Here is a 14,864-nt window from a genome sequence, read left to right as displayed (position 1 = left end):
TCTGTTATAATGAACAACCATTTTCAATACATTTTGGAAATAAATGTCTGCCTAGAATGGTGGCACAGTTTACAAAATGTTAAGATGTAATGTCAAGTTTTGCTCAGCGATGTGAAGAAAATCATACATCTATTATTTCTGACCAAATGACTCGATATACATATTATGACAATATTGTAAGGTGGGCCATTGGTGCTTTATTAACAATATCTATATTGAGAGTATTCAGTCATTTGGATGTACTGACTAGGTTGGTAAAGGTTTAAAACGAAACCACTTGAACAGTCTGATTCAGAAACCCTTGTCTGTTGTACAAGCCTTAAACATTTAAATTACGTTATTTAACATCTAAGACAAAAGCGAGTATCATATCACAATATTGATACTGTATCGGTCCATTGCCCAACCCTGATGTACTCTAGATGTGTATGGTCCTCGTTTGAATGTCAATGGCTGCTCTAATTCTTCCAGAACTTTGACGACCACAGTCTGCTCTTCCTGTGTGGTTTCATTATCCCTGTAAGCTAGCCAAGGCAATTATTTAAAGGTCAGAGAGTTTCTACATCTGATCCTTTCAACCAAGACTTCCCCCGACTTCTAAGACTTTCTATAGGCACGCGCCCCAGAGAATGGGGTGGGGGCTGCAGGCCTGTTGTAGCCATTGTGCTTCACACGGCCAATCAGAGAGTGAGCGTGTGCCAGGGTCTGGGGTATATAAGCTTGCAGATTCTAAGGAAGAAGCACAAACTGTCTTTTCTGGACTTACTGACCACATCATCTGAACTATTACCTAAAGCATCATGCAGTCACCTGGGAAATCTCTGAAGGAAGCTCTGCTCTGCGCTCAGGCTGAGGAGCGACTCACTGTTGGAGTCTACGAAAGCGCTAAGATCATGACTGAGTAAGTACACTAAACGTGTTTTAAAAGTGACTTTGGCATCGTCTCTGAACAACAGCCAACATGATGATCCTAGAACAGCTGCTAACTGATCTCTAACCCTATCTCTTCTTTGTTCCATAGTGATCCAGACAGCGTGTCTTTCTGCGTCCTGGCCACCGATCATGAGTTTGACATCGCTCTGCAGATCCACTTCACCCTCATCCAGTCCTTCTGCTTTGACAACGACATCAGCATCGTCAGAGTGAGCGACATGCAGCGTCTGGCTGAGATCGTTGGAGACAAGGCGGAGCAGCTTGAAGATGCCCACTGCGTCCTGATCACGGTATGTAGAGCTCAGAATATGTGGTTCTAAATCCTTTGAGAAGTGTATTTTTGGTGCTTTTTGGAAAGGAACACATCACTAAACCATATTTCCTCTTCATTTTCAACAGAACCCAGCTGAAGGGTCTTGGGAGGACCCTGCTCTGGCGAAGCTGCACCTGTTCTGTGAGGAGAGCCGCAGTCTCAACGACTGGGTTCCTGAGATCAGCCTCCCCGGGCGCTGATCGGGCCTCGGCTCCTCTCTATGCTCAGATGCTGTTAAAGCTTCTCATCTAGGAATACTCATCCTGACGGATGACCCTGTTTCTGCTCATCCCTGGATACTCCTGAGGAGGATTTCCGTCCAGGCAGCACGGCGCCGGCCAAAGGTGGCCCCCCGTGAACCGTCGCCTCTTGTCCCGTCCATGCCAAGATGACTCTCCTTCTTTATGTGAATGAGAGTCCGGTATGCCACAAGAGCGACGCATCGACCCTCATTCTTTGTGTGGATGAGGTTTGGAGAGGGAGGAGATGCGAGTGTTGCGTCCTGTGGTCCCACAGAGCAAATGTCGCACGTTGAAAGCACGCGCAGCAGGAGAAGAAGCGGTGCTGAGGAAGAGGTTGTCTAAAAAAGAGACTTTTTGAAGACGACCTCTTCGCTGAGTAACATGACAACAGTTGCAATCAGCGGATATGTTTCCCACTTTCCAGAATTGTCTTAATTCTCTAAAGGTTTCACTTTAGAAATTTAACGATGACAAAAAATATTCTAAAACAAAAAACACAACATTGAAGACAAAGTTTGTTCTCTAAAGGTTTCACTTTAGAAAATGGCTTTCATGTTAATGTTAAAAATGATATGAATTGAATTATGAACTGAAGAAAGAAATGGTAAAAAAAATATATATATATGTTCCCATCCTGTGGGAACAAATATTTGAACGAAATTACAAAATATTCCATAAAAAGATATTGGAAAAATTGTAATTAAGAAATGTAACATCAAAATACTAAAAGTGTTTCAATAACAAGAATCCTGTGCGTCTGAAATTTCAAGATAAGAAAAAGTACTTCCTGAAGGTTTCACTTCAGCTCTATTTGTCAAATGAAATTATGTGTTCACTGAATATCTGATTTATTTGTGAGATGAAAGAAATAAAATCTTTGAATTCAATATTGCCTTCTGACTTTACTTTGACTTTTAGATGGGGTTTAACTTGTTTTAAGCACAAATTCATTCCCACATCTTTCTTTGGCATCCTGCTCCAGTTTGACTTCTTGACTTTTTGATCCCTTTTCTGGGTTTTCTTTTGATGTGGCCGGCCTAACCACAAAGCTGAAATCAGCATGAAATTGAACACAATGGCACACATGTCACATGGTATTATATTTAACTAATTTCCCATCACTTTTTATTGAGGCAGATGTCATCTCACAGCTATACGTACTACAATTGATTCTGGTAACTTCTTGTATAATCACTGCCTACATTTAGGCTTAATATTGTGCAGCGCTGTTGCAAAATCAGGCTTACTTTTAAATGTAATACAACACATTTCAAGGGATAGTTTAACACAAGGAGACATGCTTATTTGCTGTCTTGTTAGATTAAAAAACAGATTGATTCCACTCTTGTCTTTAAATATGCAGCTCAAGGCAACAGTCTGTTAGCTTAGCATGAAGACATACAGCAGCTAATCTGGCTCTTTTTTGAATAAGCAACTCACCTTCTGTCTTTAGTTTAGCTGTATATTTACTGCACACATATGAAAGTGCTCTGACTGTAAGAAAATGAATAAGCATATTCTTTAGGCAGCAAGCCATGACATCAGAGAAAGGCAGACGTTAGCTTAACACAGGATGCTCCTTTATTTGTGTTAGCCTAGCTAGGCTGCTAACACAGAGACTCAGTGAATGTCTGCTGTCCATTTCAATTTTGATGTTAGTATTTTGCAGAATTTTGGTATCTGATAAGACCGCTACATTTATTCAAATACTGTACTTACAGTTTTGAAGAACTTGTAGTTTACTATTTACCTTAAATGCCAATTGCTACTTTTCTGCACTAGGCCTACACCATAGCGGATAATATTTACTATTTTGTAATCACTAGCTGTTCACAGCTTTGGTTACTTTACTAATCAAGATCTGTTAACAAATGGAGAGTTTTACTATTGGAGCTACACTTGATTATTGTCATTTAAGGTTTTTCATGGTTGGTTGGTCAAAGCAAATAGGCCTTTAGTGAAGGTGTCACTTTGGGCTCTAGGTGAGGTGGCATTTCTTACTATTTTCATAAACCAAACAATTTGAGTAATGGGGAAATAAATTAGCACAGGATGAACAAAATCATTAGTTAAAATGAATTTATATATCCAGCTTAACCAAATACAACAGTCATATCATGAGTAGTACAAATCTAATGTAATGTAAAAAATCCTTTAACTACATTTTTTGTCATTATACTTTCATACATTTAATGCTGTAACAACAGGACCTTTACTTGTAGCCTTTCTAAAGTGTGTTCGTAATTTGGTTGAGGAAGAAGTGATGGACAGGAAGTTATTTCAGAACTAAATTATCACAGTGACTGTGAGCTTTTAAAATGTTTTCTGACATGCGTTTACAGAAAAAAACGTCATACTAACTTTACTATCATCATAATCGGAGGCTTTATTTCATGATGCTGCTCTCATTTTGAAGTAAAGAAAACCCAAAGTGAAGCTGCAGCTTAATGAAGCTGATCTCTTGCTTCTGGCACACTTTGGTTTCTCTTTTCTTTCTCTCATTTGTGATTCAGAACCTTTAAGAGGCTTTTGTGTCTTTGGAGCCATACTCTAAAGTCAGTCTGACCCGCATGTTGCCTGTCACTGAAAACTATTGTGCAGTCAACAGCTGCTGCAGCCCCCACGCCGCCCCCCCCCCCTCCTCCTGGAAGAACTGCAGCTTCTGTGGACACGTGGACACACACACACACACACACACACACACACACACACACACACACACACACACACACACACACACACACACACACACACACCACACACACACACACACACACACACACACACACACACACACACACACACACACACACACACAACTTTGACATAATATGTTATGGACGTTTCTTGGCATCAAGCCTTACACAGAAATGAAGCAACCAAAGAGAGTGAATCTGGGGTTAGTGAGCACTTTAACTCTTGATCAGCTGGGGCCAATTTCCACTGATGTTTACACATAAACTAACAAATGTACCTTTAAAAAAAGTTGAGAATTACACACCAGGGCTTAAGAGAAATAAGCAAGGTGATATAAAATCAGAGGACAAAGTTCATAGCAATGTTTGCAGAGTTGCCACATAATATTAAAACCTCAGAATCATTCACCGTTCTGCACCATCACATGTGCATATACACACACACACACACACACACACACACACACACACACACACACACACACACACACACACACACACAGCACGACCAGCTGAAATGCAATCAGCCCTTTAAATCTCCACGACAGCCAGCCTGCACTTACTCCATCTGCTGTTCAATTTAATGATGAGGATAAAGGGAGAGAGTGGAGGATGAGGATGAGGAGGAGGAGGAGGAAGAGGAAGAGGCTGTGTGCCTGGCACAAGCCTACTGCCATTCATCCATTCAGGAGCAAATCCTGACGAGGAGCATCAACCCCCCTAAAGTCAGCAGAAACTCGTCTGAAGTCTGAACTCAACACAGTCCCTGCAGGATGGAGATGAAGCCACTTACAATAACATTTGACTAAGAGACCACTCTTGTTTGAATGTGAAGTACAGAGCTGGAATCAGCATGTGCTTGGCTTAGCTTAGCATCAACATTTTAAACAAGCTGAAACAGCGCATTTAGGAGAAGTGAGCCTTATCATATAGTATATTTTAACAATAAACTATATGTAAGAGGTGGTCGTTGTCACTGTGAAGAATCCCATTTGTTTGTCGCCTACTGTTTGTAAGCCTCGAGTTTGGCATTTTGGCCGTTGCCATCTTGTTTTTAGGGAGCATGATAGAGGATATTTTGTAGAGGATGTAGCTGTTAGTGTTTGCGGCTAACGCTAGCACTACCTAGGTTAGCTTGGTGCCACGTTGTTAACATGAGAGGAGCTGCATGTATGGTTGGCAGCTAACGTTAGCCGGGTTAGCACTGTGCATCAGTAACTCACTTTCACTTTAATAGTAATAGGGATGCTTATTTTGGCAACAGAAAACAGGCTTGTTTGCAAAGTATTTAAAAAAGAATTTACACACAACTCTTTGCAGTATATTTAAGTACAACTGAACACTGAACAGCACTGGGGTTGCTACCTTTTTGCCATTAATATTACCCTGCCGTATCACCTATTTGACTTTAAATGGGACCATCATTTACACAATGAACATATTACAGTATTGAATAAGAGAAAACACTTAAGACAATAAACTTATTAGAAAAATGTTTACTGAGGTCGTAAATCAAGTGAGGAGTAGGGTCTGTTTGTCATAGACTTCTAGACAATGAGACTTTTTTTGCGACATGCTGGCCTTTAAAATATAAAGTTAAAGGCAAACATAATCTAGTATAAAATATGTTTTTCTTTAAAACATAATTAACAATGCTGTTGCTTTGTATAGGAAAGTTATATTTAGAAGAGAGGTTAGCTTAGCCTAGAGACTGGAAGCAAGGGGAAACGGCTAACATGGCTCCATGCAAATAAATAGGCCTACAAACGCCTCTAAAGCTCAGCGATTAGCTCCACACAATGCTGCAGTTTTCTGTCTGAACTGGCTCACCCTAAATAACCTGGGCTGCCCTCTGCCTCAACCCCGGCCATAAAGAGCTCTGCTGCAGCCGCACATGCTGCGTCTCAAGTGTCCTTTCAACATAAAAGCCTCCTCCTCCTCCCAAAACCTTTTCTCTGTGCCGGAGAGCTGCAGCAGATGGTACTGACGGGCTGCAAGCTCAGTGTGTTGGTGTGTGTGTTTGTGTGTGCATGCACGTGGGTTAGTCAGTGCTCTTAGTTTTTTGGTGTTTTGGTTGAGCATGTTGCCTAGAATACTGGCATCAACATCTCTCCAACAGCTCATCAGATTAAAGTAATGCCGTCCAGTCATAGCCTGATCTTAGTCACGGAAGAAAAGGGTAGTTGATAAAATGCTTTCAACGTTTTTATGTGTGTGTGTGTGTGTGTGTGTGCGCACACGTTGGTTATTCTGTGCTCTAAGTTTGATGGGGTTTAGTATGTTGCCTAGGATACCGTCCTCAGCATAAACAAATCCATTTTCATATATTTATTTATTGCTATTGGCACACGTATCATATTTACACTGAAATGTATGAAATGTTTAAACTGCATTGCGTATTGCTTTTTTCAATTGATATAATTTAAGAAGCATGTTTGTAGGAACAAAGCACGTTTTTGAAGATGATCCATAGCTGAAGAGGTTAACGTCTGCACACTCACTCTGTCTGATAGCTATGCTAATAAAGTTTGCAACTATGCTAATACAGCCCTCTGTCATTACCATAAGCCTGCTGCTGCAAGTCACTGCAGGATCAGGGTCAAACAGCACACAAACACTCCGAGTGTGTACATTCAGTTAGGGTTGTGTATATGCACACACACACACACACACACACACACACACACACACACACACACACACCACACACACACACACACACACACACACACACACAACACACACACACATCACACACACCACACACACACACACACACACAAACACACACACACACACACACACACACACACACACACACACACACACACACACACACACACACACACACACACACACACACACACACACACACGCCCATTCCCTCAGTCATCAGCTGCTGATGGTAATTTGTGTGTGTGATATCCATCAGTAGGGCCTGCGTCAGCTCTTGATGAATCTAATCACTAATTACATTAAACAACCCGCAGGCTGCTCGTCCCTTACTGACACACATTTCATACAAATTATATACTTTTTTGTGATATGCTTAATTCAAATCTTTATGGTTATAATTAGAATATCATCTTGTATCTTTTCTAAAGTCTTCAGAATAAAAGTTGTGTTTTTGTATGCTCAGTGTTGCATTGTTGCAGATGTTATGTGGATGTTAGATTACATGTGTTTGCATCAGATGTTATCTCTACATGTAACAACAGTGTAAATAAATATGCAGATAAGGTGTTTTCTATCTGTTTACGTCTGCAGCTGCAGTTTGTAATCACAAAGTAGGAGAGAGTGCACACAGACACACACACACACTTACACACACTGACAGCTGTTGCCAAAACACTGGTCTGCTCATTCTCCATTCAATGCTGGGGGCACGTTCAGAAGCAGCAGCAACACTGCGCATAGTGTGTGTGTGTGTGTGTGTGTGTGTGTGTGTGTGTGTGTGTGTGTGTGTGTGTGTGTGTGTGTGTGTGTGTGTGTGTGTGAGATAGCCAATTTGGCAGAATATGAGTGTTAAAAGTGTATTATTGTTATCTTCTTCTACTTAGCATTTGATATTGTTTTGTTTTACCTCATATTTTGCTCCAACTTTATTCTGGTTGTCTGCTATTGTTGCTGCTCGTAAAACATTTTGTAACTTTACTTTGAAAGGGCCATATAATGACGATATGTTATTACGAATAGCTTTTTGCAGGGGTTGCAACCTCATATAAAACAAGATAAAACATGAACTGTAGTGGCTCTGTAGAGATCTGCAGAATCACAACATTGTGATTCTGCAGATCTGAGTCACTTCTGTGTGTCTGTGTGCAGCAGATCAGATGGCTTGTACTTGCCCCCCCCCCCCCCCCCCTCACCCACTGCACACCCTCACCTAAACAAAACTCAGACAAAAGCTCCAGCCAACACTTCTCCACCCTCCTCAATGGGCACAAAGAGCAGAAAAACGACAGGAGGGGCCCTGCACAAAGGTGCAGCGAGACCCCGGCCCTCTCTCCTCTTTTGTGCAGAAGAATGGAAAGGTCCAGGAGCAGCTGCTGCTGGCTGCACGGGACATTTGAGACACCCCCCCTCCCCTCCCCTCCCCTCTTTCACCCAAAACACAAAGTCTGGAGCTGTGAATGTGCAGGCTGCAGGGGTGAGGAGGAGGAGGGAGGTTGTATACAAAACCAGAGGCACACTTTGCCTGATCAACGTAGAGCTGACTCCCCATTCATCCAGCAGATCAGCAGGAGTGGGGGGTGGGTGGAGGGGCCCTAAAGTGAAGGAGGAAAACCTTTAAAGTTGAGTCACATCAGTCATGGCACAAAGGAGTCCCCGAGGTGTGCCATATGGAGCAGGCACATCATCTGTTCAGGGATCACTCCAATAGGAACCACTTCGCACCTTCTCTCTACCCGGCGACACAATCCTGCTTTCTGATTGGCTGTGGAGTTGCTGTCATTAACACAGTGTCTCAATTAGCCAGATAGGTAGGAGGGCACTTTTTTGTTTTAGTGCTTTAGGGTGCTCTGGGTTTCCTCTCAGGTTACTCTGACATGTGGCTGTCCAAAACAACACTTTTAAAGCAGTCTCTCTCCTTTTGAAATCCCTTTTTTTCTTTTTCATAATTATATTATTGTTTTTTTCTCAATCAATATAGGACCGTTGGCTCAGCTGATTTCTCCTCAGATACCAAATACAAGAATCAATTCATGACAAAATGGAACAAATCAATACAAAATATTGAAATGCATCTAAACTTCAAACACCATCATGATAATAAGGCAGTTGTGTCTTTGTTTTAAACATCGAAACGTAAAATGCAGCTTATTTGCAGTGTTCTGTTTGGTTCCTGACTCATTGTTGTTGTGATGCTTGAAACAGGAGACACAAGTGACAAGTCAGCACCTTTATAGCACCCCCTATTGACAGAATTCTTTATTAAAGAAAAAGAAATCACCTGTTATAGCAGCACAAATGGTAAATGGACTGCACAGTCTTTTAGACCCCTCAAAGTGCTTTTACATACAAGTCAGCATTCACCCATTCACATACAGTCATATAGAAGCAGGGGCTGCCATACAAGATGCCACATGCTCGGAAAAAATATAATTCACACAAACTGATACATGTCAGCCATGCCAAAGGAAAACATTTATACTTTCAAACTCCTACCAAAGGGTAAGTACACATAGCAAGATGTAACAAAGTATTCATCTTCTTGTGACAAAGTTGAGTACTAACTGCAGAGAGGTGCACTGAAAATGAGAAAAAGAATCCTCACATCCATCTGATTAAATGGATCTGGTCTGTGTGTGGTGTGCCACCTGGTGGTGTAACAGAAGAACTGCAGGCTGTGAAGCTTCACAATCAGCCTGCTGAACACAGAGCAGCAGCTCCATCTGCTGGTTCAGAGCTGCTACTGCAACACCAGCTCCAATGCTGATCCAGCTAGATAGATAGATACAGTCGATAGATAGAAGATAGATAGATAGATGATAGATAGATAGATAGATAGATAGATAGATAGATAGATAGATAGATAGATAGATAGATAGATAGATAGATAGATAGATAGATAGATAGATAGATAGATAGATAGATAGATAGATAGATAGATAGATAGATAGATAGATAGATAGATAGATAGATAGATAGATAGATAGATTAGATAGGTATATAGTATTATTCATCCCATGTAATGTTTGCGTTGCAGCACAAGGCAGTGTACATAAGAGAAACTAAGACACAGAAATAAAAAAATCCTAACATAAGTGACTATGATGTTCATGTAAATTAAATTCAGCTTCACTTAGAGCACACAATATAACCAGTTCAAATGCTACATAGTTTCATATTCACACAGAATGTCATAGATAGATATAAAACCACTAATTGATCTACTACTGGTTTAGGTACAGTATTCAATGTGTAGGGGGGAGGCTTTTATAATTGCACTGCAAACGTTGAATGGCAACATTTTTCAGAGTTCACCCTCCCAGTTTGTTGTGCACTAAAAGCTGTAAAAACAACATATAATTGTTAGTGACGTAACTGATGACATCACTATGATATAATGTGGGTTATTTTTTATCAAGGTCCTCATTTTTCTTTTTGTGAAACCCAGAAGATTCAAAATAAAATCTTGGAATATCACAAAAAATGTTTTGAGCCTGACTGAAGGAAGAAAACTGTGTACTGTATTGATAAAAGTAACAATGGGGCAAAGAACAATGAAAACAAATTGAGTGAAACAATTACGACCACTTCCACGTTCACTGAAGCTTTTGTTCCAATAAAGAAACAAAAAATATTCTCTTCATCCCTCCACCCAGATCTGATGCAACCTTCCTCACACTATGAAACACAAATGTCTGATCTCATCCAGTTGTCCACATGTTATTTAAAGCTTGAGGTTATGAATAAACACCTATCATTACAGCGCTCACGGCATTTCGTGTTATAGTCACGAAATTAATCTATTGATTCGTGTTCACCAACACGAATTTCGCATTTTTTTCGTGTCACACAGAACGATTTTAAAAGCAATGTAAATAATAACAAATTTGAAGGAAAATGAGCTAAAAAAAAATACAGATTTCAGTATTCTGACACAGAATGATTTTAGAAGCAATGTATTTCTATTGGTAGTATGTTTCGTGCCTGCACCAAATAATAACAAATTAGAAGGACATTTAAAATAAATAAATACAGATTTCAGTATTCTGAGGCTCTTTGCCCCATTTCTTCGCGGACGGCAAAAAAACTCCGACATTATACTATTTTAAATAAAAGGGTTAGGGTTAGGGTAAGATATTGAGTAAGAAAATGTTTTTATGAACCACACAGCTTCCGGTCTTCCAAGACCCGACCGGACGAAAAGACGTGGTGCAGGCACAAAATATACTACCAATAGAAATACATTGCTTTTAAAATCGTTCTGTGTGACACGAAAAAAATTCAAAACACGAATCAATAGATTAAATTAATTTCGTGACTATAACACGAAATGCCGTGAGACTGGGTTGTATTTTTTAAATGAATAAAAAATGTTGTCAACTACTTCACACCTCCATTAAACAACTCACTAATAATCGCTCAACAGGTGTGGTTAAAAACACGCATTCATTTGCATTTTTTTGGGGAGATTTTCTCAAAAGTCGATTCAAATTGGGAAACATTGGGATGGAAAGCAGGCTTCAGAGTTGACAAAGTTCCTCCAGAGCCGCTGAAGTTTATCAAGTAGATGTTTTGGCACAGGAAGATATTCCCCTTCTCCCTCACACCATCCCTCTTCCCAGATGTTTCCCAGCTGTTGACAAGCATGCTAACACAATCCTATATTCCATAGCAATCATTTCAGTCGACAACTCTTCACTCACACTGATTTAGATGCTCAGAGAATTTAAAAAATACGTAGTTTCCGTCTCGGGGCGATCATGTATTACTTTCCTTAAACTGTAATTTCATTTTTCTTGGACGTACAATAAAGTAGACATTTTCTTTCTGTTGCTGATGTCAGCTGCAGGAAGCTCAAACCTGCATCTTCAAACGAGCAGACCACCCACACGCGAGTCTGAGGCGAGGAAGCATCAGTCTCTCGTGTTTTTAGCTCACAGTGAGTGTTTACTCAGTCAAGAGAGGATCTGTGTGTGGTCGAAGAACCGTGATAGAGACTCATCCGTGTTTTCCTCATTGAGATCTACCGTTCAGCCATAAACCAAAAGGCATTAGCGTGTTTAAACCCTTCAGTTCATGTTCAGTCCATTACACTGAGGACAGACGGGTGAGTGAGAGTAAAGCACCATGACTCTGCGCTGACTTACTTACACACGTTTTGCTCCACTTGGGAAACACAGTTCAGGCAGAAGTGCTGAGGACTTTCTCTTGGTTCTCTCTCTGTCAGGCGTCCAGCAGCTTTTCTTCAAATAGATTCTCAGTAGCAGGAAAGTACATTGAAAACAAGTTAGGTCACTGCATGTGCAATCATGACCCTGTTTCAAAAACGGAATAACACAAGGTAACACACACTAGTGAGGGTATGGCCCCACAGGCTGACATCAAAGACAGGAGGGGAAAGACAAGTTCTCATAACTCTGACGCAATCTTTGTTAGGTGAAGATCAAAATGTTGGCACATTCAGGATAAAACTAAGACATATGTTCACACTCTGTTTTAAAATATGTCATGGGTGATGGGATCACAAATGGACAGCTTTAATTACAAGTGTCAAAGGACCACCAAGAGACATTTTGGTCAGATCACTCAAACCACTTACCAAAGTGTTCCAGGACACAATGGACCACTTATCTTTTGCAGTGTGATATGTACACAACCTGGATTTAAGAGGAACATTAAAGCCATTCAAGTTTCCCCCATCTCCAGTTGGTTTACAAATTGAGTAATATAGGTTTGGTCACGACATCCAATCATTTCGAAGAGTCCATACACCCCATTTCCACTGAGGCAGTTGCCAGGGTGGTTCGGAGACGATGACTGACTGCAAACCACTTTTTCTTGTTTCCATTGCAGCGGCCAATTAACATTTGTTAAATTCCACCCACAATTTACTTGGCTGGCACCAAGAACTGAGAGCCGCATCCATGTAATAATCTGAGGAAGGTAATAACCGCCTTATTGCTCCACAGGTCCGATGATGTTGTCTGCCTTTTTCAGCGATCAGCCCCAAGACAGTTAGCTACGAGTTGATGAAAAGGAAAAAACGTTAATTAAAGTGATCATTAACTGTTACTGTGAGCACACAGTGAGGTTTAAAGACTGCAGCGAGTGCTATGTGCTTACTGTTTTGGTCCTTCTGCCTAATTTGTAAAGCTATGCACAGGCTGCTCATACCTTTGTATGGTATATTTTATTGAGGCATATAAAGAGACCTGCAGACACTACTCAGGGAGAAAAAGAGCCCACGCAACCTCCTACATGTTTTTTAGATTTTTCAGATCTATGTATAGGTACTAATGCAGTAAAGATGTCATCATGATGTTCTGGTAGCTTGATTGATATAAGTTATAAAAGCAGCCCCTGTACACACACACACACACACACACACACACACACACACACACACACACACACACACACACACACACACACACACACACACACACACACACACACACACACACACACACACACATACACACACACACGGCAGTGGCTCAGTCAGTAGGGGCTTGGACTGGGAGCCGTAGGGTCGCTGGTTCAAGTCCCCGACCAGACCTAAATATGGAGTGTGGACTTCTACTTGGAGAGGTCCCAGTTCACCTCCTGCCCTGCCGTGGTGCCCTTGAGCAAGGCACCGGACACCCCCCTTCCCCCCCACTCCCATTGCTCCCCGGGCGCTGTACAATAGCTGCCCACTGCTCCTAGTACTAGACTCCTTGTACTAGGATGGGTTAAAAGCAGAGGCCAAATTTCACTGTGTGTGCTGTGTGCTCTGCATGTGTGACCATTAAAGAGGGTTTCATCCCTCCCTATTCAAAACACACACACACACACACACACACACACTGAAAACAACACTTTCTTACTTCTTCAATGCCCCCCCCCCCCCCCCCCCCCCATGCAGGCGTCTGATTGGATTAAAGCCTTAGACAAGAACTTGGCCTGCGGTCAAACGTGCCGTCACCTGCAGAACTTGCTTTGGTCCTCTGAAGGAGACTCATGCACCTGTGGAGCTTCTGAACACCTAGACCTTCCTCTTCTTCAGCCGGCTGTCGCTGAAGACGCTCACACGCTGGTTCTCTTCCAACTCTTTGATTCTCTGACGCAGAACCGCAATCTCTTTGTTTTTCTCCTCCTGGAAGAACTGCAGCTTCTGTGGACACACACACACACACACATACACACACACACACACACACACACACACACACACACACACACTGAAAACAACACTTTCTTACCAAATGCTATTTGTCCCATTCTTTCCCCTGGTATAGATAATTTAATACTTCCATACGTTTTAAGTGCTCTCTTTTCATCTCCGTTTGATTGCATCTTTGGTTTCCATTGTTGTATGTATGTTTGTTTGTATGCTTGTAAGATGTATTTTTATTGTAAATCAACTTTACAGTAAATTAAATGTATGTCTATCATTATTTATCATTGATTTTGCTCATCCATCCCCCTACTTATTCCTATTTCTCCTCTGAATCTGTCTCCATCTCCGTCTTTTCCACTCCTTCTTCCTCTTTTAACCCCCCTCTATCTGTCCCAGGGAGAACACAGAGCCGACTGGAAGTCATTTCAGGAAGACATTAACACAGGAGTCTAATACTCTAATGCTCCCACACAGCAAATTGGATTTGTGCGCTTCACTGCCTCTGAGTATCAGTGTGTTGCAGGACACAAAGCCTCCTGCAGCAAGTGAGAGGCTCAGACTCAGGAGAGACGGCGGGCGCTACAACACAGCTAAACTCGCTGAAAAATATGTGTGTGTCTGCTTTGGCACAGTTTTCTGTGTAGCTTTTAGTTTGACACATCATGGCCAAATGTATAATGACACCTGTGCATACCAGCAAGCACCCGTGGTGTTCTGCAGCTCACAGTGAAGCGGTCAGAATGAGAGTAATTACATCCAAGTTTGAGGCTGTGGATCTCTGATGGAAAATGCTGGATCAGGCACTCCATCTCCACTGTCAGAGGGAGACTTTCTTTTTCTTAGAA

The 14,864-nt window shown here is 41.5% G+C and overlaps 1 protein-coding gene across 1 annotated transcript; it reads left to right on the top strand.

Moving 5' to 3' along the window:
- Positions 1-783: 783 nt before the first annotated feature.
- Positions 784-1,781, top strand: LOC117478976 (growth arrest and DNA damage-inducible protein GADD45 gamma-like). Its single transcript, XM_034125959.1, has 3 exons — positions 784-901; positions 1,022-1,223; positions 1,333-1,781. The coding sequence occupies exons 1-3, from the start codon at positions 801-803 to the stop codon at positions 1,444-1,446; spliced, it is 417 nt and encodes a 138-aa protein (XP_033981850.1). The 5' UTR covers positions 784-800; the 3' UTR covers positions 1,447-1,781.
- Positions 1,782-14,864: the final 13,083 nt, after the last annotated feature.

This window comes from Trematomus bernacchii, unplaced genomic scaffold (genome assembly GCF_902827165.1).
Source record: "Trematomus bernacchii unplaced genomic scaffold, fTreBer1.1, whole genome shotgun sequence".
In the NCBI taxonomy this organism is placed as follows: Eukaryota; Metazoa; Chordata; class Actinopteri; order Perciformes; family Nototheniidae; genus Trematomus; species Trematomus bernacchii.
This window is presented reverse-complemented; position numbering and strand designations above follow the sequence as displayed.